The 22,916-nt window shown below is 50.9% G+C and overlaps 6 protein-coding genes across 6 annotated transcripts; 2 read left to right on the top strand and 4 right to left on the bottom strand.

The window, feature by feature from the left end:
- Positions 1-720: 720 nt before the first annotated feature.
- Positions 721-1,437, bottom strand: T310_2569 (uncharacterized protein; the record flags this gene model as incomplete). Its single annotated transcript, XM_013474554.1, has 3 exons — positions 721-921; positions 1,033-1,173; positions 1,231-1,437. 3 exons carry the CDS (start codon positions 1,435-1,437, stop codon positions 721-723), a joined length of 549 nt encoding a protein of 182 aa, XP_013330008.1.
- A 2,305-nt stretch (positions 1,438-3,742) lies between these two features.
- T310_2568 (Phospholipase/carboxylesterase family protein) lies at positions 3,743-4,839 on the bottom strand (the record flags this gene model as incomplete). The annotated part of the gene is made up of 2 exons (XM_013474553.1): positions 3,743-4,219; positions 4,492-4,839. 2 exons carry the CDS (start codon positions 4,837-4,839, stop codon positions 3,743-3,745), a joined length of 825 nt encoding a protein of 274 aa, XP_013330007.1.
- Positions 4,840-5,680: 841 nt separating this feature from the next.
- T310_2567 (NADH dehydrogenase) lies at positions 5,681-7,325 on the bottom strand (the record flags this gene model as incomplete). The annotated part of the gene is made up of 7 exons (XM_013474552.1): positions 5,681-5,746; positions 5,814-6,164; positions 6,235-6,471; positions 6,520-6,539; positions 6,601-7,011; positions 7,077-7,185; positions 7,257-7,325. 7 exons carry the CDS (start codon positions 7,323-7,325, stop codon positions 5,681-5,683), a joined length of 1,263 nt encoding a protein of 420 aa, XP_013330006.1.
- A 1,524-nt stretch (positions 7,326-8,849) lies between these two features.
- T310_2566 (Uncharacterized protein) lies at positions 8,850-13,040 on the bottom strand (the record flags this gene model as incomplete). Its single annotated transcript, XM_013474551.1, has 5 exons — positions 8,850-9,049; positions 9,207-9,447; positions 9,501-10,258; positions 10,377-12,260; positions 12,314-13,040. The coding sequence occupies 5 exons, from the start codon at positions 13,038-13,040 to the stop codon at positions 8,850-8,852; spliced, it is 3,810 nt and encodes a 1,269-aa protein (XP_013330005.1).
- Positions 13,041-13,854: 814 nt separating this feature from the next.
- On the top strand, positions 13,855-21,328 carry T310_2565 (Myosin ATPase; the record flags this gene model as incomplete). The annotated part of the gene is made up of 5 exons (XM_013474550.1): positions 13,855-14,304; positions 14,369-14,512; positions 14,574-14,758; positions 14,816-20,804; positions 20,873-21,328. The coding sequence occupies 5 exons, from the start codon at positions 13,855-13,857 to the stop codon at positions 21,326-21,328; spliced, it is 7,224 nt and encodes a 2,407-aa protein (XP_013330004.1).
- Positions 21,329-22,008: 680 nt separating this feature from the next.
- Positions 22,009-22,842, top strand: T310_2564 (Isy1-like splicing family protein; the record flags this gene model as incomplete). Its single annotated transcript, XM_013474549.1, has 2 exons — positions 22,009-22,011; positions 22,081-22,842. The coding sequence occupies 2 exons, from the start codon at positions 22,009-22,011 to the stop codon at positions 22,840-22,842; spliced, it is 765 nt and encodes a 254-aa protein (XP_013330003.1).
- Positions 22,843-22,916: the final 74 nt, after the last annotated feature.

Here is a 22,916-nt window from a genome sequence, read left to right as displayed (position 1 = left end):
GGTTAGGGCACCGGGTTCCTATCTAGAACCCGCTCGCGCTGTTAGGCAAACCTGCTAAACCAAGGTACATGTAGGAATCAGGCAGAATCCTGTCCCTGGCGGTGATCTCTTTTTACTTTGTTTTTGCAGTTATCTTCACTGCGATTGGCTCGTGTTGTGCCTGGATGTTTGCCTTGAAAGAGAAATCATGCCTGCCTCTCACCTTTACCCTCTTTACCCTCTGCAGACTACTCATTCCCGCCTGTTTTGCCCTTCCTGAGGAGTCTCGACTCAATGCCTACTGCCTGGGATTGGATGCTTTGTTTCTTGATCACAGCCACTGCTTGCTTCTGTAGATGATTTGTTGCCTGTTGTCAGAGATGGTTCTCATCAATGACTCTTGTCTGCTCTCCCTTCCTCAGAGAGAGTGTGTCTATATAATGGCCCCTTCTTTCTGCTCAATTCCTTGTTTTATCTTCCAACAACCTCAACGTGAAACAAGAATCATCATATCAAGTCATTTCAGATTAGACAGATCAGAGAGATCAGATCAGATCAGACCAGATCATCTTTGAAGAAGTTTGGTCTGTCTGAACACCAACCAACAACATCATCATCATCATCATTATCATTTCGTCTCAAGCCACAAGACCAACGATTTCTTCTTCATTATCCTCCTTCAATTCGCTAATGCCGACCTCCGTCCCTGTCTGGTACTGCTGCCAGTGCAACTACGGCCCGCTAAATATCGTCATCGACGCCGCCTGCGCCAGTTGCCAGGCCCCTCGCTGCGACGGCTGCACTGTCGAGATGGTTTGCCCAAAGTACGCTTTCTGCGGCGGCGACGACGAAGGCACGTCGCCGTATCCCGGTGTGCCCAGCATCTTCGATCCTTCCAACAGCAACATGGAGCACCGTCATCGCGCGGCGACAGACGAGGTTCTGTCGCTAGCATCTAGTTCGCAATTTCCTGCTCCATCTCTCCTCCGTCGGTCTGGCGCTCGAGACATGACGCGTGGAGGCCGACAGCACGGGCAGGGAATCGTGACTCACGGTCCAAAGACATTCATGTACTACTGTTGCCAGTGCCGGGATGGACCGAAAGTCTACAACCACCAAGTTGTGTGTGTGAATTGTAACCACGTTGTCTGCGACAACTGCATTCCAGCCGAAAGGTGAATCTGTGGATATGAACTTTTTTTTCTTTTTGTTTTGGAGGAAAAATTGGGTTTGGGTAAGTACCCTACTTACTCGAGGTACAGTACAGTACTGTACATGCATATCTCCGAGCGTTGACGTTGACTTTGTCTGGCAGGTTACGCAAAGTGAATGCATTGCATTGCATTGTGCATTGGAGTCATCAATCAGTCTTGGCAGAGATTCATTCCTCGTTTTTAGGGTTTCGGGTTCGACAGTTGGACGGTCATTGGGAGCACTCGATTCTGCGTCATAGATCATTTTCTCTGATACTCATCATTCTAATCATGGTTCTTAATTGGTATATCGATAGACATTTTCGGGACGCATCAGCGCGGCGTGTGTTACACATATCAGTCGATTTGTTTCGATTTGTTTCGTGGAGGGATTTCAGGGTATTATTGCTGCTAATGTATCATTAGTTTCGGGCTCTTCTTGAATACATTTAATTGAATTTTCATTGAATTTCTTCAGATCAAAGATCAGAATGGTTCACCTTACATCACATCTAGAATACCTCTCAAGGCGCTGGCGACGATCCACCCCGCCTAGCCTTGATGCCTTGCCTTGAACAGAAGCCCTGGAGGACCCACTCGACGAGTCACTTCAATTCCGTTTAGCGTCACGCGAATGAATAACAATCTATAAGAGCTTGTAATCAAGTCGTATACTGTACAGAGTCAGACAGGCAGGCCTGGTTGCCTGGAATTAATTCCAAGGCAGCCGTGGCGCGGAAGAGGACTCCGCAAGTAACCGGGATGATTCATCAAGACTCCCAGATTCACTGTCCTAATGCATGCAGATGCACGTAGATCATTCAGTCATGATCCGCAACGAATGATGTTTGTCTGCTAGTTTGCTAGTTAGGTCTGCGACTGTTTGGTGTTCGTTTGTCAGTCAGGTGTTTTTTGTCACATGAGCATGAGCCGCAATGCACCTGCTAACGTTCTTGCAGCGCTGTAATTGACAGGCCTGAACAGCTACACTACTACATCTCTGTGCAAATTCCCATCCCTTCTCCAACATCCTTTTTCAGAGTGATAAAATAAAATAAAATTCTCCGTCCCCGATACCCGATACCTATTACTACTAGCATGAGCGCGCCCCGTTTGCCCGGTGTGCCGTTCCAACAGTGGTTAGTCCATTTAGAGGAGTATTGCGCTGAAAGCTTTTTGTTGCCCATGTCGTCGATCCGATCTCAATCGAGCTGTTGTTGGTAACTTGGTAACTTGGTTCCTTGATGATTCATCCCGAGCCTAGGCTAGGTAGGCTTTTGCCCGCAGCTCTGGGACAGCGCCCAATAGAGGCTGTGCTGCTCCTGCTGCATGGCACTAAACTAGCGGGCCTGAAACACCCCATCGCTAAACATGCTATTAAACAGATCTGTATCTCCAGAACAGGAAGCACGTGCAGGAGCAGATGCATAATCCAAACTCGATTCTAGCCATCGTACTGATCGTTTGAAATATAGGCAGTCCCTATCTATCTATCCACCTGGTTGTGGTTACCACGGTCTTTCTCCACTGTTCGAGACATATGCCCCTATCAGGTTTTGCAAAAGAAAAAAAAAAGATCACCCCTGTCCGACATCCATCTCTGCAGACATGGGGAATTTCTTTTAGAGATATTTTAATGGCCTGACCTGACAAACAACAGCATTGTCTTCAAAGTGAGGCAAACAGTCAGAATTCCTTCACTCGACGATCAGTTACGGAGTAAATACCTAATAACTGTTTGAGAATTCGAGGCCAGATCCGTGCACGACTGCTGCGCCACGGTGCGATCCGTTCTGAGAGAACCCTGGCGATCGAAGACGAGGCAAGAAGTGTACGAAGTATATCCACGTGAAAGCAAAAAATCGCGCAGCATTGACCACCCGTCCTCCCCTCGTTGCCTGGTAGAGAATTGAGCTGAAAGATCACTGTGCACCTGACTAGAAGCCTGCTAGAAAGAGTGAAGCGTTCTAGCGCTGCGCCTTACCCGAGATTCTGCTGGGATATAGTAATACGGAGAAAACATCCATGGTCCTGCGGGCTGCAGCATGCAGTGAGTGGTTTGTTTGCTTACAGAGTAAATAAAAGTTGAATAAATAAATAAAAGCGAAAACTTGGGAAGTGCTGTGCATGTGGTTACTTACATGTAATGAATAAACCCTCACTGTTGGATTGATTGATTGTGTTACATACTTGCCGTCTTCTAGAAGAAGACTACATACAGAAGAAGATGGGTCTGTCTGCTTAAGTTAGGTTGTTCAAGTCACACGACGGCTCCAGCGCAATGACCAGAAAGGAACATCCACGAGCGGCAGGAGGAGCAAGTCGAGGGCTTGCGGGAGTCTGCGCAGCATGTTCTCGACGTCCTCGAGAGCGAGATCCAGCGACTTGAGGGCTGTGCGGAGAGGGTCTTTCTCGGGGGGTTCAGTCAAGGCATGGCGACGGCGTTGTGGGCGTTGCTGTGCTGGCCGAGTCGGAAGATACTGGGAGGAGGGAAGAGGAGGAGACTGGGAGGGTTGCTGGGATTTTCCGGATGGTTGCCGTTTGCGCGGCAGATTGAGGAGATCATCCAGTCAGCTACTACCACCAGCAGTAGCAGCAGCGGCGGCGGCAGCACGAGTAAAGGCGTCTTGGTATCGAGATTCCTCCTCGAAACGATCGGCCATCCGCAGTCTGAGGTGCAGGACATCCAGTTTGAGCCCGTGCTGTCGACGCCCGTGATGCTGAGTCACGGGACGGATGACGGTTGGGTGGACGTTGGCCTGGGTCGTCAGGCGCATGGGCTCTTGACGCAGATGGGCATCCGGGCTGAGTGGAGGGAGTACCGTGGAGCAGAGGGCGATGGGCACTGGATCAAGGAGCCAGAGGGGTTTGAGGATGTGGTTCGGTTTCTTGAGAAGCAGGCTGCCATGGTTTGTTCTATGAGGGTGTAGAAATATACCAGTCACAGACGAATCTGATATCTCTTGATAGGCATAATCAATAGCCAAAGTCACAATGGCAGCATATTCTGTCATTTTCTTTGACTTGGACAAGGCATCCAAGCAACGCTACGTTTATTTACAACAAATCTGATAATAATAATTTCGCATCCGCTTGGGGGAAATATACAAAAACAAACAAATGATCGCAGGGCGGTCGCAAGAACGAACTAATCAAAAAGCAGCTAATTGTAATCAAGACGCAGTCACATGAGGAGAGAGCCACGCAGAAAGCAGCTGACTGATCTCCTCCCTTTTCTGGGATTGTTTCTTCTAGGTAGACAGCAGACTAGAGGTAAATAAACCATGCCACCTGAATACACATATGTACAGTACAGTACAGTACATGTAGTGCAACATTGTATCGACACAGGGAGATGGTCTCGAGCAGAGCAAAAATGGTCCATTTTCAGCGAATACGCATCGAACCAGGCGCGCATGACATAGTCGTCTTCCTGCTCCTCCTCGTCTAATTCTGGGTACTGTCGCTCGCGCGCAGTCGGAAACACCCAGCGCCAACTGGGCAGTCTTGCAGGCAGGTTCTGCCCATCTGCTGCGGACGTCGCGCAGGAGAAAAGCTCGGAGGCGAACTCCGGTCCGTCGCTGCCGCGGCCGTGAAGCAGAATGATGGTGTGCGTGTGCCTGTGAGTGGGCTGAGGGGGGTGGATGTGAGGGGGAGGAAAGGCCATGTTGGGACAGTATTCCATATACCTAGTAGGTGCACTGCCTATTCTGTAGATTACCTAGATACCTGGGTAAGGTGAGGAAGTTTTTCCTCCCCGCAACTAGGTAGGTATTATTAGCCTGTGGATTCTGTTGAATAAGTCGAATAAATGACTATTGGATGGCTTGCTGGGTACATGAATAGACAGTAGGAATGCAACGGCTAGATCCGAAACTCTAAAGCTTCCATTGATCAGAGCAAACTACTCCGTAGATGCAAATACCTAATTGAACAATTCTTTCACTGTTCAATTCCCTTGTCGTTATTATACGGAGTAATTCTCAATAATGCTTGCCGTGGTCACCTGATCGTCGGCATTCGCAACGCGTCCATCCTCGACGCGTCGATTGACTGAATCTACCTACGCGACACCAAGAATGATAACCGACTCCCCCTATCACGTTGAGGATGCATTCATTAGAGGATAACCATCGACAACATCCAATCACGGCTAAAAAGCACTGCCAAACGCATATTCTGCGAGGAGAAATGCACCAAGCGAGCGTTCGATCGGGTCGTCAAAGTCATCGAGGAAAAAAAGGGATCAAAGTCGAAGGAGTCTACATACAAGGATCTGCTGAGGGAGCTGTTTGCTCAGGCCGTCCTTGACAGGTGACAGTGGTCCCACTCTGTAGTATTGTAGGTAATTACTATAGCCGCTAAGCCAGCTCCTCTCTCAACAATTTGTAAAAGACACGGCTTACTTGAAGAGAACTTATATTACAGAGAATTCTTTTATACAACACGTGGATCAAATCAAAAACAACGACAATGATGTACTGTACATCCCGCCTATTATTTTATTGTCAAGCAGGAGGTCCAGAAGTCGGCAATCCCTTGGCCAATCTCTGAATCTGACGCGTATAATAAAGCTGCAGTCGCAACCGTCAGTCGATTTCCCATTTCAAAAACAGCAACTTACAGGTAGGGGTAACTTACACTTTCTGCCCCCGCACCCAATGCCCTTTTCAGCGGCAGGAATCTCATCCAACCCGGAAGACGTACTTTGGCCAGCACGAGCTGCGCGTCCTCGTCCGGGACGGTCTCGTCCAGCAGCAGTTGCGGGAATTTAGGGTTGACGGCTGCGGGACGCGCGATGCCTACGAGATCGCACGCCTTGCTCTGCACGGCGGCCTCGGTGCCTCTGCGGGTGCGGAATCCTCCGGTCACCATGAGGACGAGGTTGGGGAACCGCTTTCTGATCTCAGCGGCGAAGTCGAGGAAGAAGGCCTCGCGGGCCAACGTGCGCTGGCTTTTCTCGGTGTTCTGGACGAAGTCTTGGCTCATCATCTATTCAAATTGATCAGGTGAGCTACGTCGATATTCTTCAATCGTATGCCATAAGATGTGGATTACTCACCTTCGGGTCTTCATACGACCCACCGCTAACTTCCAAAAAGTCGATCCCGCTTTCAACGAGGAGCTCAATCTGCCGCATCGTGTCTTCAAACTCTGCCGAGTCGTGGTCCGCCGAGTTGAGCTTGATTCCGATGCAGAAGTTCGAGGGCACGGCCTCGCGGATCTGCCGGATGATGTCCACGACGATCTTTGCTCGCTTCTCGGGGGTTCCGCCGTAGTCATCGGTGCGCAGATTGGACTGTCGAAGTTAGTCTTGTTGAAAGTGCGTAAGATATAACGCTCATACCTTGCTGGAGAGAAACTGGGCTGTAGTAGTACATCAATCAGTATTCCAGAGTTTTTACATGTCTACTGTTTGCCAACATACTGAGAAGATAGCCATGTGCACCGTGGAGCTCAACACCCGCGAAGCCACTCTTGGCCATAAGACGCGCCGTGTCCACAAACTGACGAACGACTTTCTCGATATCCTTGACCGTCATTTCCCTAGGAGATCCAAAGGCCAGCCATCGAAAGAATCTATCCAGATAGCCATCACCCAGGTTCAGAGGAATCGCGCTGGGAGCAATCGTCGGGGAAAACAGGCCCCTCCGGCCTGCTCCGCGGGGGGACTGTTTGCCTGCATGACAGATCTGGACAATGGCCGGGGTGCCATGTTTCTGACAGGCGTCCGCATACTGGCGCCAGCGGTCCAGAGTCTTGGTGTCGTTCTCGTTGTATTCGCCGGCCACGGGATCCTGCGGATTCCCGAGATAATCAGGGTCTACCTGGACGTTTCCTATTTTCTCACCCAAAAGTTCAGCGCTGAGGATTTTTCCAATGCCAGACGACAAATTCTCTCACCCGTCAGGATGGCACCCCAGCCGCCCTCGGCCCATTTCGCGTAGACCTGGAAGAAATCCTGATTGGGGAGATTTTCTTTTTTACTAGCCATTCCCTCGGCCATGGCGGCCTGGAGAAGTCTCGTTAGTCCTGTCCAGCCATGATTTTTACTCATTCAGCGAGGTTAGAGATTTCTCTCACCTTGACAAAGCGGTTGGGCAGTATCAGCCCGCATGGCAGCTTGACAGGCTCTGCGAGAGCCAGCGGCATGGTGGAGGACTAATATCAAGTCAATTAGGGAGAAAAGGATCAAAAAAAATTATTCCGAGTCAGAATCGTGTCTGATTTCTGTTCAATTGCAGTGAATTAACACCACGAACCCGGGACACAAAGCTATAAATAAAATCAGGAGGTACAAGCAGGAGTAGTAATATAGAGTGCGCAATGGCTCTGCGCAGCCGTCTCTCGCGGACACGAGCGAACAGAACAGGCAGAACAGGATGCGCGTAAAAAGGTAAACTTTCTATATTTCTAATGATGACAAACGAACGCTCCTGAAGAAAGTTCTTGATTATTGATCCTTTAGATTGAAAAGCTCTGTTGCAATTGGCCCAGACTGCCGAGGCTCAAGCACTTTAATTGCGTTAAGGATCGCCAGGATTTCGCTGCAGGCGGTCTTAGCCCGTTTGTGCAAGTTGGGCCCATCTCCAGCTCCATGCCGAGCAGGTGCGACCGGGGGGATTCATGTGCCGACGGATCTCTATAATGTTCCGATTCCGAACGATGCTCCTACTGCTACACTCCGTATTACAGCATTCATCACCAGCCAGCTTGGGTAGAGATCCGTCCATCTAGTCTGCAATTTTAAGTCGTGCTACTTCCGAGGAATTGTTATTTTCGTTTGCTTGTTTGCTTGCCCAGATTAGAGGTGCTGACATGCTCCTGTACTGTACATGTATCGCCCGCTCATATTTGAATTATATATAAACGCCGATAAATCATGCCTCGGCCTTAACTACCATCAGCCTATCTTTATATGAAGAATAAACATTATACCAGATCATTGCACATGAGCGATGCAGCATTATTTAGCTTTGCAACTATGGGAATATCACTCTATTCAAAGATTGCATGGAAAATTATGACTCAAAGTCAATGCATTCACATCTAGGACTTATACAGGAGAGCTGCCACTGACGCGACAACCCCCGGCTGACGCGCATATTCACCACAATGAGGGTGGTACGGTGCTGTTTCAAGCCAATCTGTATCATGGAACCATCCGAGCCATCTCGTTTTGCCCTGAACTGAACGCCAGAATGGCTGAACTCTCCCTTTCTCTTTTCCTACGTTGCTTGATGGAAACCAGATCCATCCAACTGTCAATTCCCACCGTTATACCAAGTGAAGAAAATAGCAGTCAAGGAGATTGACTCTCAATGCAGAGTATGCCGTATATGCGACGCCAAAGATGGGAAAACGCCTTGAATGCTACGCGGAAGACCCAAACAAATTGAGTCGATGCAAGTAAAGAAAAGGAAAAGAAAAGGAAAGGAAAGGAAAGCGAGCTATGCAAGAAGCTAAGGCAAACGGCAACAAGGCAAAAGGGAAAAGAAAAAGCTGTAAAGACAGCGCTGAAAATCGAAGGCGAGGTCTTACGACTCACTTCAATCTTCAATTCTTGCGGCGGCAAGGCTCGCCCCTTCGCTGCATATACAGTGATCAGCACTTTCACCTTCCTAGGATCAGACTTGTCGAGCAACAGTCCGGAGCAGGTCAAGGTCCACAGCAGTGCTACAGAGGGACAACGCGCGAGGGATCCTGGAGGAAACGTCTACGGTATGCGGCAATTTCGGTGGCCACCGTGTTGAAGTCCTTCACCTTATCGCGCCGCATGTCATTGATGATCTGTTTCAGACCCTCGATGTACTTGTCTCGCTCTTCTGGCGTTTTTCCTTCCCGGAGAGAGCCCATTTGGACCAGAATCTTGTCATCTGCAAAAGTCAATACCGAAAAGGGTCAGCATCCGAACCAGGCATGACGCAGGATCTCATGCACAGAGGGAAATTCCGCAGTGATGAATAGGGTTGTTGGGGTTGGGGGAGATAGCGGAAAGAAGGTTTCTTATGTTCTTCGAGCCCATCAACGCACCGGTTAGAACCATGTGACGCCAATGCTGAAATTCACACGTATTGTCGTTGCAAACGCCGCCAGCAGCCTCATAAGGACAAAGTGCTTTCATAGGATCAATGTTATGGCTGTAGGTCAACGAACGATAGCCTCCCGAAACATTTTCGGTAAACTTGGGGTGGTAGCGATAAGACTTAAAGTATCTCAGAGGACTGATATACGGCGAGAACCTGGACGCCAAGTCGTCCCTGCGTCGTTCATCCTGCACCCATGTTAGTGGAACGGTCAGAGTAATTGTGTAGCCACACAACATACGCCAAGTATATCAAACTCAGGTTCATGAGCGCTCGTTGATTCCTGAACGTGTCTCGTTAGTGCCTCATCAGCCTCGGGCAAGGAAGATGGAGGGGCTGGAACAGTTTCCGCTTCTACGTGATCGGGAGGGCTAGGGCTGAAAGGAGGAGTATAGTCAGAAGCGGCGCCGTCCGGACTGTACTCGGGTTCAGGAGGCTCGTAAACGTCGGATGCAACCGAAGGTTCACGGGAACGGTTGACATTTTCCTCAGGAGGAACGCTCTTGGTGTTGTCCGAAACAGTATCAACCGCGGGACAAGGTGCTTCTAAACCTGGAAGGCACACTGGCTGAGACGTGCTCTCGACTTCTTTCTCCGGTAATCCAGCGTCTGTCGGCGCTTCTGTTTCGCATACAGCCGGGGCTTCCGGGACCGTGGCTTGACTTAAAGCACCCGAATCCGACTGCGGTGGCTGATCGACCGACGTGGATTGTGCACTGCTGATGGATTCATCCATTGATGTGCCAGAAGAGACGGAGCCGGTGTTCTCGCGTTCAACAGCGACACTTGTGTCGTCCTCTTTAGCAGAAGTTACCGCACTCGCGTCCAAAGGTTCTTGCGGCATCTGTGAGACTGCAACGATATCGGAATTCGGTTTTTGCTCGCTGTCAACACACTGAGGCGACGTAGTTATTTGTGGTTCTTCATCGGACGCTGGCTTTGATATGGACGTATCGGTTGCAACAGCATCCGGGGATTCAGGATGTTCTTGTGGTTGAACTGAAGCTGAAACTAAGCAGATCGAAAAAAGTGAGTTACGATATTCCAGAACTCTTCTGTGCTTCTGGAAGAAAGTATGCGCAGAGACTATCTACGCGTTGACGGGGATAATGCTTACCTTGAGCAGCCTCGTAACGTTCTCTTTGTTCTGCTTCGTTCTTAGCCGCTTGGAGTTGCTCCAGAGTGAGACCCCCAGTCTCAACCCCCAAACTCTCCAGTTCGTCAATAAGTTGCTTTCTCCCTTCCTTTCCCTTCGCAATTTCAGCCAGGAGACGTTCTTCCTCTCTTTTGCATTCTGCAAGTTTGGCTTCCGACTTCGACAATTTAGCATCCAGAGCCGGAAGTCCAGACTCGATCTCTTGTTTCCGTAAAATCTTTTGACGGATCCTCTCCAGTTGAGCAAGATCCATCGACGCCAGCGATTGAATAGAGGGCCTACGATGGAGGCTGGGGAGATTGGAGTCTGTCGGAGCTGTGGAAATAGGCTGGGAATCTGCATCCGTCGCCGGGGCTGCCGGGGCTCCTTCCGGTAAAGGTTGAGCTTCAGCATTATTCCCAGGCAGCGATGTGGCAGAAGGCCCATTCGCAGACTCTGGAGGCTGTGTACGATTCGCAGCTAGTTTAGCCTTTTTCCGCTCTTCATACTCAGCAATGCGGCGGCGCATAGCTTGAATCTCCAGATCTTTCTGCCTGAGGGTTTCTTGATCAGTCAACCGAGGAGTCTGCGGAGTTGCTGACACTGATGACCGCTGGTGCAAAGGCCCCGTTACTTTGTGTGGCGGTAAAGGTTGAGGGGTCGCAGATTGGTTTGTTGCTGGAGCTTGCGAAGATCCTGACGTTGTCTCAACTGCCATCTTGTTGCCTTCGTCGTCCTCTCCGTAAAGCGATTCATCCTCGCTGATATCAATAACTAGTCTATCCTCAGGGAGCAATGGCTTTTTAGATGTTGTGGTCGGTTCATCAAAATCGGACGCTCGAGGACGCTTGCGAAGCATAGATTTGGTCTCCGTGGAGACCGAGTCAGCTACTGGAGTACTCTGAGGACGAGATTTCGCGGCATCAGAAGGCTCAGCCTGCGTCATAAAAAGCCCGGGAATTCGGGCGGCAGGTGCGGCGGGTGTTGGTTCGGGGTCAGGTGGACGTTCTGGAAGAGGGTGTTGTAATGGCACGGTCACAGGTAACTGGCCAGAGCTTTGCGAAACTTGGGCCTGACTGGTGCCTTGGTTTGACGGTTGCGATCTTTGAAGTCCCTGCTTCTTTAATTGTTCCATTCGTTGCCGTGCTAATTCTGTCTGAGCCTTGTTCTTCTCTTTGGGTTGCGTTTCACCGGATGGAGCGGTTCGTGCTGGAGCTTCGGGCGCCTTATCTGCAGGAACGTTTGGAGCTTCCGTCTTCGTGGTACTCGGGGGGTTGGAAGTTTTATTGGCTTTAGCGGCGAGCATCCGAGCGATGACTTCTTTCCGCTCTAGAGGCTTGCCCATTTCTGTCTGAAGCACAGCCTCCTTCCCAGCAACCTCAGGAGCTTTCTTAGCCGCTGTGGTTGACCCAGCATTCTGAGTTTGCGATGGTTGAGCAGGAGGCACAGTCTCCTGACTTTTCACGGGATTCACCTGGCCATTTACGGGACCAGAATCACCGTTTGTTGCTTGAGCTGGCGCAACAGTAGAACCGGAGTCAACTTGAGCGGCAGCCTTGGAGTCTGGCGTTGTGGGCGTAATTTTGATACCGATCTCCTCGTAGAGCTGCCTGAGGATTGTAGGGTTTATGTCTTCCTCCACAAGCTCCTTGTAGCGGATGTTGTGGGGCGCAAGACTTAGCAGAGCCCCCTGAGCGAGGACACGCATTTGAGCAGGTGTCTTTCCAGCAAGGTATGAAGGTCTTCCGTCTTTGCTATCGATAGAATTGGACTGAGACTCTGCCGCCGGCTGACTTGCTTTGTCAGATGCCCCTCGGACATGATCGTCCAGATGGTCGACATTGATGGACATGGGAGGGTTATAAGCTGGCAAATGTTAGCATAAATTCTGGAAGTCTTTATCACCTTAAGATCCATACGGGATTCACTAGCATCTCTTCTTGACTGAGGAGTCGCTGAAGACGACCCCGCGTCCGCCATTCCAGTGGAGTGCCTCCGTGACGTCTCATGAAGCTGAAATGACGAGGAATCTCTTCCTGCCTCCAGCCCGTTGAGATCCTTGGAAGTCGAGTCTGCTCCATGGGTGCCTTCTTGATCAGCTATATGAGGCACAGGTGATCGAGAAGAGTTCTGACCGTTATACTGACGACCGGAGAAAGATTCGCCATTCTTCTCGCTCACTTCGCCTTCTTCCCTATCCAGCTCATCACTAGAAGCTTTTTGAGTATTGGGCAAATTTCCAAGCGCATGATTCGTTTGAGTCTGAACAGACGCCGGAGCCCCGGCCTGGGTGGAGGCTACTCCAGGTTGCGAACTAACGTGCGCAGGCTGCGACGAAATTGGTTGATACCCCAATGGATTCATTGGCGCAGGATAGAACGGAGCTGAGAAGTTGTTATTTGGAAGCTGATTCACAAAAAATGGCGGGGGAATCGAAGCGCCAGGCATGCCTAGCCCAGGAAGGTGCGACTCGGTATTAAAAGACCCCGGGGCGTTGAGATCGTGCATTCTGCCAGCGTTGCTCATCGCGAAATTCGGTGGCAAGGGAGGGAGGGAGGACGTCGACGCCGGAGGCGGGGGCGGCGGCCACTGCTGCACATAGCTGGATGGACCTCCATACGAGGGGGTTGGAGGGTAGTTTGACATTATTATCAAAAGCGGGCGAGTCTCCGCGCGGTGAGAGACCGGGATAGGATAGAGAAGTTAGTAAAACTAGAGAGGGAAACTATGTGCAGCTGCTGGTAAGATGTACAGTCTCATGAATCACTGAGAGATGTAGTCAGTGCGACAAGTAGATGCATAGTCATACAGCAGCACTGTGTGATCACGAAGCTAGGCGCCGTCGACGTGACTCGACTGTCCAGGTCATAGACTGCGCGAGTCAGCGGAGCTTGACTTGCGACAAGAAGCGGAAGTAGTCTCGTGACGTACTGAATGAGGAGAACTAAGACATGAGCGACATGTAAGAGTTGGGTGCGATGAAGGCGAACAGACAGCGCGATGGATTTCATCGCGGAGTTTGGCGCCTCCGTCGAGATTGAAGCGCACATCACCGGCACGTGACTGGGCGGTGTGGAGCCGGCGAGGTTCTGCCGGGCAGCCTCAGGCTTGGCTTAGCGCGTTGCACGGTTCGTCTGGAGATAAGCTTAGGTAACCGATCGCTGTCGCTGTGGAGCTGCAGGGCAACAGGTAAACAAACAGGGCGGAGAGCACCGCCCACAGGCCACCATATCTACAGCCCGATGACGATACCCTGTCTTGAATCTAACATCTTTCTCCCACTTGTCTGTCCTCTTTAATGAGTGTTTCTTTTTGTTCTTTTGTTTTGGACCACTGTTTACGCCGTTTCTAATTCCCCCCTCGGTCAGTATCGGCGCAGTTCACATAGGCATTCGACGGTCCTTTGGGTTTTGTCTGCAATGAAATCATCGCAGTCGTGATGTTCTGAATAGATCCAACGATGCAGTCTTCACAATTGAACAGTTCTCCAAGGCGGGCTAATCCTTTTAGCCGGCACTCTCCATCGCCTTCGCCAGGTCCCCAGGCGCTGCCATCACGACCAAAATCGATGGTCTTCCCGCCATCTAGCGGCAGTCCAGAGAAGAAATCACATACGCGGAACTCATCGTTGTCACATTTCCCATCAGTAACCCTTACATCTCCCCACAGCCGGGAGCGATCAAGTTCCTTGAAGCACAATGGCGAGGCATCGGGGACCTTCGCTCCTCAGTTCATCAAGTCGGAGGAACTGCGGAGAGGGGCTGATGACATCAAGGGAAGAGAGGGCGACAATGACTTCTCCGGGAAGCGTTACGTGTGGCTGAAAGATCCCGAGAAGGCCTTTATCAGGGCCGAAGTAATTGAGGAGAGAGACAATGGAGAGCTTTTGGTGCAATGTGAAGACGGTAGTGTATGCAGTCCTCAGACCCGTGACTTGGATGGATGTCCTCTGACCTTGATCTCCCTGTTTTCAGCGCCGTGAAGTCAATGTGGAAAACGTTGACAAGGTCAACCCCGCCAAATTCGACAAAGCTGATGACATGGCCGAGCTCACTCATCTAAACGAGGCGTCGGTCGTGCACAACCTGCATATGCGGTATCAAGCAGACTTGATCTACGTGAGTGGACCCAGGGAGACTTGCTTGTAGCCCAGACGTGGTATTAACATGCAGTCTACAGACATATTCAGGCCTTTTCCTGGTCACCGTGAATCCCTACTGTTCTCTACCAATCTATACCAATGAATATGTGAAGATGTACAAAGGTCAGAGCAGAGAAGATACAAAACCGCATATCTTTGCCATGGCGGACCAAGCCTTCCGGAGTCTTGTGGAAGAAGGCGAAAATCAGAGTATACTTGTAACGTACGTTATCTTCATTGCTGCTGGATGGTATATTTGACATGCTGACTCCTCGGAAAGCGGAGAATCGGGAGCCGGGAAAACGGAAAATACGAAGAAGGTCATTCAGTATCTCGCTGCAGTAGCCACGACAGATACGCCGGCATCTCGGCCGGGAACCAAACAATTTTCCAATCTATCGCAACAGATTCTCAGGGCGAATCCCATCCTTGAAGCCTTCGGAAACGCCCAGACTGTGAGGAATAATAACTCATCGCGATTCGGAAAGTTCATCCGTATCGAATTTACCCGTTCTGGTCAAATATCCGGAGCATCCATCAACTGGTACTTGCTGGAAAAATCCAGGGTTGTGAAACCAAATCCTCAGGAGCGAAACTACCACATCTTTTATCAACTCCTCCAAGGCGCTGACAAGGGATTGAGAGATGCCCTTCTTCTTGGCGATCTCCAAGTTGAAGACTTCGCCTATACCAAAGATGGAAATGATTCCATCGCCGGCGTCTCAGACGCTGATGAATGGAACTCCTTGATGGAAGCGTTCCACATCATGAATTTTACCGAGGAGGACCAGATGTGCATCTTACGTACGGTAGCCGCAGTTCTTCATCTGGGCAATGTGCCTGTGACCAAGGAGAGTCTCCGCGGAGATCAAGCCGCATTGAGTCCAGAAGCTTACGAGATTGTGGGCAGGGCATGCCGTCTTCTCGGTGTAGACACCGAGGATTTCGTCAAAGGCTTGCTCCATCCTCGTGTCAAAGCAGGGAGGGAATGGGTCGAAAAGGTCCAAACTCCTGAACAGGTGAGATCGGCGCTGGACGCCTTGGCCAAGGGTATTTATGAACGAGGCTTTGGTGATCTTGTCAATCGGATAAACAACCAGCTGGACAGGAGTAGTATAACCACTGAGGATACTTACTTCATCGGTGTGCTCGATATTGCCGGTTTCGAAATTTTTGAAACCAACAGCTTCGAGCAATTGTGCATCAACTACACAAACGAGAAACTACAGCAATTCTTCAATCACCACATGTTCGTCCTCGAACAGGAAGAGTATGCCAGGGAAAAGATTGAATGGAATTTCATCGACTTCGGCAAAGACCTGCAACCTACGATTGACCTGATTGAGTTGACCAACCCTATTGGTATATTCTCGTGCCTGGACGAAGATTGCGTGATGCCTAAGGCCACGGACAAGTCTTTCACTGAGAAGCTGAACTCTTTGTGGGATCGCAAATCGCCAAAGTATCGAGCCTCACGCCTGAATCAAGGCTTTATCCTCACACACTACGCCGCTGAAGTGGAATACACGACGGAAGGTTGGCTTGAGAAGAACAAGGATCCACTGAACGATAATCTTACTCGTCTCCTTGCATCATCCACTGATAAGCACGTTGCAAATCTGTTCTCCGACTACGCTGATCCAGATGATGAGCCAGGGTCTTCTAGGAGCCTTGTGAAAAAGGGGCTTTTCAGGACCGTGGCCCAGAGACACAAGGATCAGTTGGCCAGTCTGATGAACGACTTGCATTCAACCCATCCTCATTTCGTTCGCTGTATCTTGCCCAACCACAAAAAGCGGCCCAAGTTGTTTAATGCGCCTCTAGTGCTGGATCAGTTGCGTTGTAACGGAGTTCTTGAGGGAATCAGAATCGCTCGTACTGGGTTCCCGAACCGTCTTCTTTTTAACGAATTCCGACAACGCTATGAAGTGCTTTGCCGTGACTTGCCAAAGGGTTATATGGACGCGCAAAATGCTACCCAAATGATCCTAGACAAGTTAGGCATGGATAAGTCGTGGTATCGTGTCGGCTTAACCAAAGTCTTCTTCAGAGCTGGGGTTTTAGCCGAGCTGGAAGAAAAACGCGATACCCTGATTCGAGAGATCATGACGCGCTTCCAGTCAGTTGCTAGGGGCTTTATTCAGCGCCGTATCGCAAACAAGCGTCTCTACCGGGCCGAGGCAACTCGCATCATACAGAGAAATTTCCACGTCTATTTGGATCTTAAAGTCAACCCGTGGTGGAGACTCTTCACGAGGATGAAGCCACTTCTAGGGGCGACTCGGACCGCTACGGAAGTGAAGAAACGAGACGAGAAGATTCAACAGCTCGAAGCAAAGATGCAAAAGGATCTGGCTGATCGCCAACGACTAGAAGAAGAGAGACGCCGGACAGATTTGGAGCTTCAGCGCATGAAACAGACTCTAGAGAGTGAGCGGGCTCTTGCTCTCGATAAGGAGGAAATCTTTAAGCGCCTTCAAATGCGGGAAATCGAACTCAGCGAAAAATTGGCTGAAGCAACTGCAGACCAAGAGAAGCTTGAAGATCAACTTGACGAGCTTATCGAGGCCAAGAGGAAAGCTGAGGAACAGCTTGATCTCAGAAGGCAACAACTCGAACAAGCCGGCCAAATCATCGAACGACTGGAATCCGAGAAGCAAGAGCTGCAGGAACGGCTTACCGTATTAGACTCTCGGTTGAAGGAGATGGAAGCTATACACAGCGAACGGGACTCCCAGGTTCAATCCCTCAATCAAGAGATCAAAATGCTCCAAAGCCACCTCAGCTTAAAGGACCGGAAGTTACATGATTTGGAAGCCAAGTTGTTAAAATCAGACCAGGAACTGGATATCAAGCTGGCGAAAACCACGAAGGAGCTTGAGGCCTCCAAAAAGCAAGTCAAGGATCTCTTCGAGGAGAATAAGGCCATCCGACAGGAAATTTCGGAACTATCCGCCACCTCAACTGGATATGAAGAGATGCTTCGTCGCAAGGAGGGTGAACTATCTGTTTTGCGCAGTGATCTCAAAAGACATGAGGAAGACAAGAAGAACCTCGAATCCGAGAGGGCATCGCTTTCAAGAAGACACGATGACATGCAGAAACGACTGCGCGATCTCCAAGCGGAGGTGGACGCTATGAAAGCCGAAAAGTCGAATCTAGAACGCGAGGCTGCAGATGTGAAGAAACTGCTGGAGGCCAAAATGTCTGAAGATGCTGAGGCTGGTCAAAGCAGGAAGATCCTCGAACAGCAAATTCAGGACTTGAAGGCGCAACTCTTCCAAGTTCAGGCAGAACTGAGCCGGGAGCGCCAATCCCGAGATGACGTTCAAATGCTTGGGGAGCATAAATACGCAGAATTGAAAGAGAAATATGATTCCTTGAATGAAGCCAAGATCATCATTGAGAAGGAGATGTACATTCAGCAGGATACCCTCCGTCGCGCCACAGAGGCCCGAAATGCAGCTGAACAGGCGCGCAAAGAGCTCCAAAATGAACTCATCAAGCTTCGTGAACGATTTACTAACGTTGAAAAAGCCCGACTGGATGCTGAAAGTGCCATTGAGCAAAAAATCATGAAGCAGGCCAATGAGAGACAGGCAAGTTTGCGGAAGGATCTCGAAGCGAAATCCAAACAGCTCGAGGAAGTCGAAGCAGAGAGGACACGTCTGTCAGCGAAGGTCCAAGAACTGACTCAGACCATCGCGGATACTGAGGCGTTCCGTTTGCGTCACGACCAACACAAGGAGCGACTGGAGCGCGAACTTGTGACCCTGAAAGGCCGACTTGCAGCATCTGAGAACGACAACCGGGCTCTCTTGAATAAGATCCAGCAAAAGAACCTGGAAGTCGCAAGGTCAAATTCTAGGGTAGGGGAGAGTCAACGGCAGCGCATAACGCAGCTTCAGAAGGAGAAGACCAAATTGGAAGAGGAGTGCAAGAAATTGCAACGGCAGCTGGGAGATGCGCAACTCACCATCACATCCCTGGAGAAGCAGAAGGAGAAACTGTCCTTGAGTCTAGAAGATCTCAATCATGAAGTGCAACGAGAGCACAAAGCCAGTCGGAATGCCGAGAAGGCCGCTTCCACGGCCAGCATTCAACTAGCAGAAGCCAACAGGAACCTGGAAACGGAGAGACAATTACGCACTCAGGCACAGGCGAACACCCGCAAGCTGCAAGCTGCTCTAGATCAAGCGAACAAAGAGATAGAAGACTGTCACCAGCAGTTAATGGTCTTGCACAAAGTTTTCGATCCTGAGGTTGACGAGAACCCTAAGTCCTGGGAAGCAGTCCAGCCAGACCTGTCCAAGAAAGTCGATCTGGCACACCTTCTGGAAATGGCGCACAACGAGCTGCGTGTGGCCGAGGAGAAATATGCCCGAGCAGAAAGCCAGTTGGCTGAGATGCGCCGCCGCCACGCAGATGAAATGAAGGAACTCGACGCACGTTATGCATCATCCAAACGAGCTCTGCTCGAGGAAATCGACCAGAATCAAATGGCCATGACCCGCTCCCCTAACCATGTGCGCAAGAACTCGGACACCGTGAAGAGATATTCTAATCCCACGACGCCTAATCGACGATTCAATTTCAATGAGTCAGCTCAAGATTCCGGTCGATCTGATCGCACTGTCGATACCGCGACGTATCAAAAGCGGATGGACATGGCGGCGGAGATCGAAGAGCTTCAGAACAAACTTCAGATGAGTGAAATGCAAAACCGGCATCTGCAGAATCAGCTGCAAATGGTGACACCAAACCGGGACATGTGGCAGGATGACAGTCCCTCCATTCGGCGGATGCAGATGCTGGAGCGCGAAAATGGCCGGCTCCACGAGCAGTTGGATGATTCCGCGAAGAAGGTCTCCGCTCTTGAACGCATGATCCAGACTGGGGAGCTATCCTTGCGTGACGTGCAGGCCAAGTCTCACGAAGAACTGTTCGATTTGCTGAATTCCCAGGAACAATCAAGGAAAGCCCTGCTCAATGTGCACAAAAATGCCATGGCGGAGTTGACGGAAGCGAAAGCCCAATTTGAAAAGCTGAAGAGGGCTAAAGCAAGTTTGGAGGTGGAACTCCGAGACGCTCGATCTGATCTCCAGGAACTTCAGCTTGCTAGAGAACAGGACGCTGCCAGCAGAAATCAGCTTCTTCAGGAATTCTCCGATCTTCAGATCCGTCTCGATGCGGAGTCGTCGAAGGTTATTGATCTCACCTCCAGTTTGAACCTGTACAAGAGTCGTGCCGACGAATACTTCAGCAAGCTGGAGCAGGCGGAGATTGCTGTGCTCAAGGCCGCTCGGGCGGAACAGTTCGCGAAGGCTCAAGCTAAAGAGGCGGAGGAGACATGTGCCAACATCATGGCTGAACGCAAGCGCATGGATGCACTTGTTGAAGATCTCCAACGGCAGACACAGTTGTACGAAGAAAAGATCGAAGACCTCTCAGCGGACTTGGAAGGCGCTCTTCAAGCTAAACGGCGGCTCCAAAACGAACTGGAAGACTACAGAAACCAGCGCGCCATGGACATTGAGGAGAAGGAAGCTTCTTTGGAGCAGACTAGAAAGAAATACCAGAGAGAATTCTCCACTTTGACGAACGAGCTCGAGATCGAACGTGAGAACCTGCTCCACGTCCGCGAAGAGAACTCCCGACTACGCGAAGAGCTTGAAGATCTTCGCAGCAAGTGGGACAATGAAGTGCTCAACAGCTCGACTTGGGCCAAGGAGAAAGCTCGCATGGAGATGACCCTCCAAGATGTGTCTACGTCGCGCGATGAGGCAGTTAATGCCCATAATGAGGCTCAAAGCAAGGTCGTCTCTTTGCTTTCTCAAGTACGGAATCTGCGGACGGAGATCGAGGACGTCACAGCTGAGCGAGACATGCTGCTCAAGGAGAAGAAGATGCTTGAAGCCCGGCTTACTGAGGCTGGAGAACGACTCGAGGACCTCGCCAAAGGAGAAAGCCCATCCATGCGTAATGCTGCTGGTATGGATCGGGAGATCCTGGAGCTCAAATCGAAACTTGCGCAGCAAGAAGATGTTTCCGCTGCGGCTGTTGGCAAGATGAGACGAGCGGAGGCACTGGCTGCGGAAATGCAGAAGGAGCTGACAGCCGAGCGCGAGTCCAACGCACAGCTCTTCAAGGAGAAGGCCGCACTGGAGAAGCAGCTCAAGGAGGTGCAATTGAAATGTGTGGATCTTGAGACCAAGGGCTACTCGTCAGCAAGTCAAGACATCAAATTCCTGCACAAGAGAGTTAAAGAGGTGAGTTTCTGTTTGCACCCTGGGAACTTGATCGATGTTCTGCATGCTAACCCAGATGGACTCGACAGCTCGAAACGCAGCTGGAAGAGCAGGAAAACAAACGCAATGCGGAGCAGCGCTCTGTTCGGAACGTTGATCGCACTGTCAAGGATCTTCAGGCTCAGATCGAACGGCGGGACAAGATCAATGCCCAGCTCAACGATGACATCAACAAGGCCCGCGACAAGATCGAACGGCTTCTCCAGACGATTGAAGAGCTCCAGTCAAGTGACTCACAAAACCAGCTCCAGGCCCGCCGGGCGGAACGGGAGCTCCGGGAGGAACGAGAGAAGTGTCTCCGACTGGAGAGAGAACTGGAGGGTTGGAAAGCCCTCCGCGTCGAGAGGGGAACACGGCCCAGCGGTGTGGCAGGGTTCAGCGATGTCGGAAGCCGCAGGGGCAGTGGTGTTTTTGTTGGATCCAATGCCAACGGTGGTATTGAGGTGCCTCAGAGGAAGACCAGCAACACCAAAGGATTCTTGTGAAGGCTGAGCTGAGCTTCTTCGGCGGTGGTCTTTTTTCGTTGGATTTTTTTTTTCGTTTTCTGCATTTGGGTACGTTATTGATTTGTCTGTTGAGGCGTATGACTGGCGGCAGGGGGACCACCTTTGTTCATGATGTGATGACTGGCCAAGATGACGACGAGATGTATGTACCTCCTTATGCTTTACGGCTGCTCATGAGTTATGCTGTCTGTATGTATTGAATGTGACTGCATTCTACGAGTATGGTATGAAGTAATTGTTCTCTCTATTTGTAAATCAATCTCTACTTGTAAATAAGACTTGAATAGACACGGCCTGTATGTAAGCTATATCACGATAAGGATATGATAATAAGGATACGAATTTCTGCTAAAAGTGTATACAGTACAATTGTTTAAACAGAACTCAGACGTTGGATTGTCACGCGGGGCGATCGTGCCAAGCGGAGACGGCGGCAGCCCTAACAGCAGCCAGCAGCCAGCCTAACCTAACTTATCGGCCAAGCCAAGCTTTGATAATCAAATCTTCCGACCTCAACTCCTCCACGTCCAACCACTCCAACCTCAGCCACCACCGACTCCCTCTCCCCCTCTCTCCTCTCTCTCCTGCAGTCTCCTCCTTCATCCTTTTCCTTTCCGTATCTGATCCACTGTACTTGGGTTTGCATTCCTTCCGTCACAATGGTGAGTTTCTTTCCTTTCTTTTCTCCCTCCCCTTGCAACTCGACTAACCGCGAACCAAAAAACGGCCAGGCGCGCAACAGCGAAAAGGCACAGTCGATGCTCTTCCGCTTCCGAGCGGCCCAGGCCGCTGAAGTCGGAATTCTGGACATTGGCCGAACCCGCCGCCCGAAGGCGATCACGTCGGTGGATTCGATCCCGACGTGCGAGAAATGGCGAGGGCAGGTGCTGAAGGAGATCTCGCGGAAGGTGTCGCGGATCCAGGACCCGAGCCTGAGCGACTACCAGATCCGGGACCTCAACGACGAGATCAACAAGCTCATGCGCGAGAAGTGGATGTGGGAGATGCAGATCCGGAACCTGGGGGGCCCGAATTACATGCGCGGCGGCGGGCGCGTCTACGATGACGAAGGGAGGGAAATCCCCGGTGGCGGGAAAGGGTACCGGTACTTTGGCCGCGCGCGGGAACTGCCCGGCGTCAAGGAGATGTTTGAGGCCGCTGCGAGGAAGGCCCGGCGGCCGGAGGAGGAGGATGAGGATGCGGGAGGCGGAGGCCGAGCGGCAGCTGAGATGGCTCGCAAGCACGTGGACGCTGCTTACTTCGGGTATGGGCGTGACGAGGAGGAGGCCTCGCTGGTGGAGTACGAGCAGAAGCGGGAAAAGGAAGCCCTCGAGGACATGCTCAGGCGTGGTGAGGACGATGTCGAGGATGGCTGGGAGCCATTGCCTGGCGATGCCGGTGATGGCGTCGAATGGAGGCTGCCTACGCTGGAAGAGGTGCAAGAAGAGCTGGTGGAGAGACGAAGAAGGAGACTACTGGACAAGATCTCCTGATCTCGCCATTGCCACTGCCACTGCCACTGCTATCTGATGCTGATGTGTCGTTTCCAATGCTGTCTCCTTTGAAC

Source organism: Rasamsonia emersonii (assembly GCF_000968595.1).
Source record: "Rasamsonia emersonii CBS 393.64 chromosome Unknown ctg1118621760032, whole genome shotgun sequence".
Classification (NCBI taxonomy): Eukaryota; Fungi; Ascomycota; class Eurotiomycetes; order Eurotiales; family Trichocomaceae; genus Rasamsonia; species Rasamsonia emersonii.
Note: the sequence above shows the minus strand (reverse complement) of the source record. Positions and strands in the feature narration are given on the sequence as shown.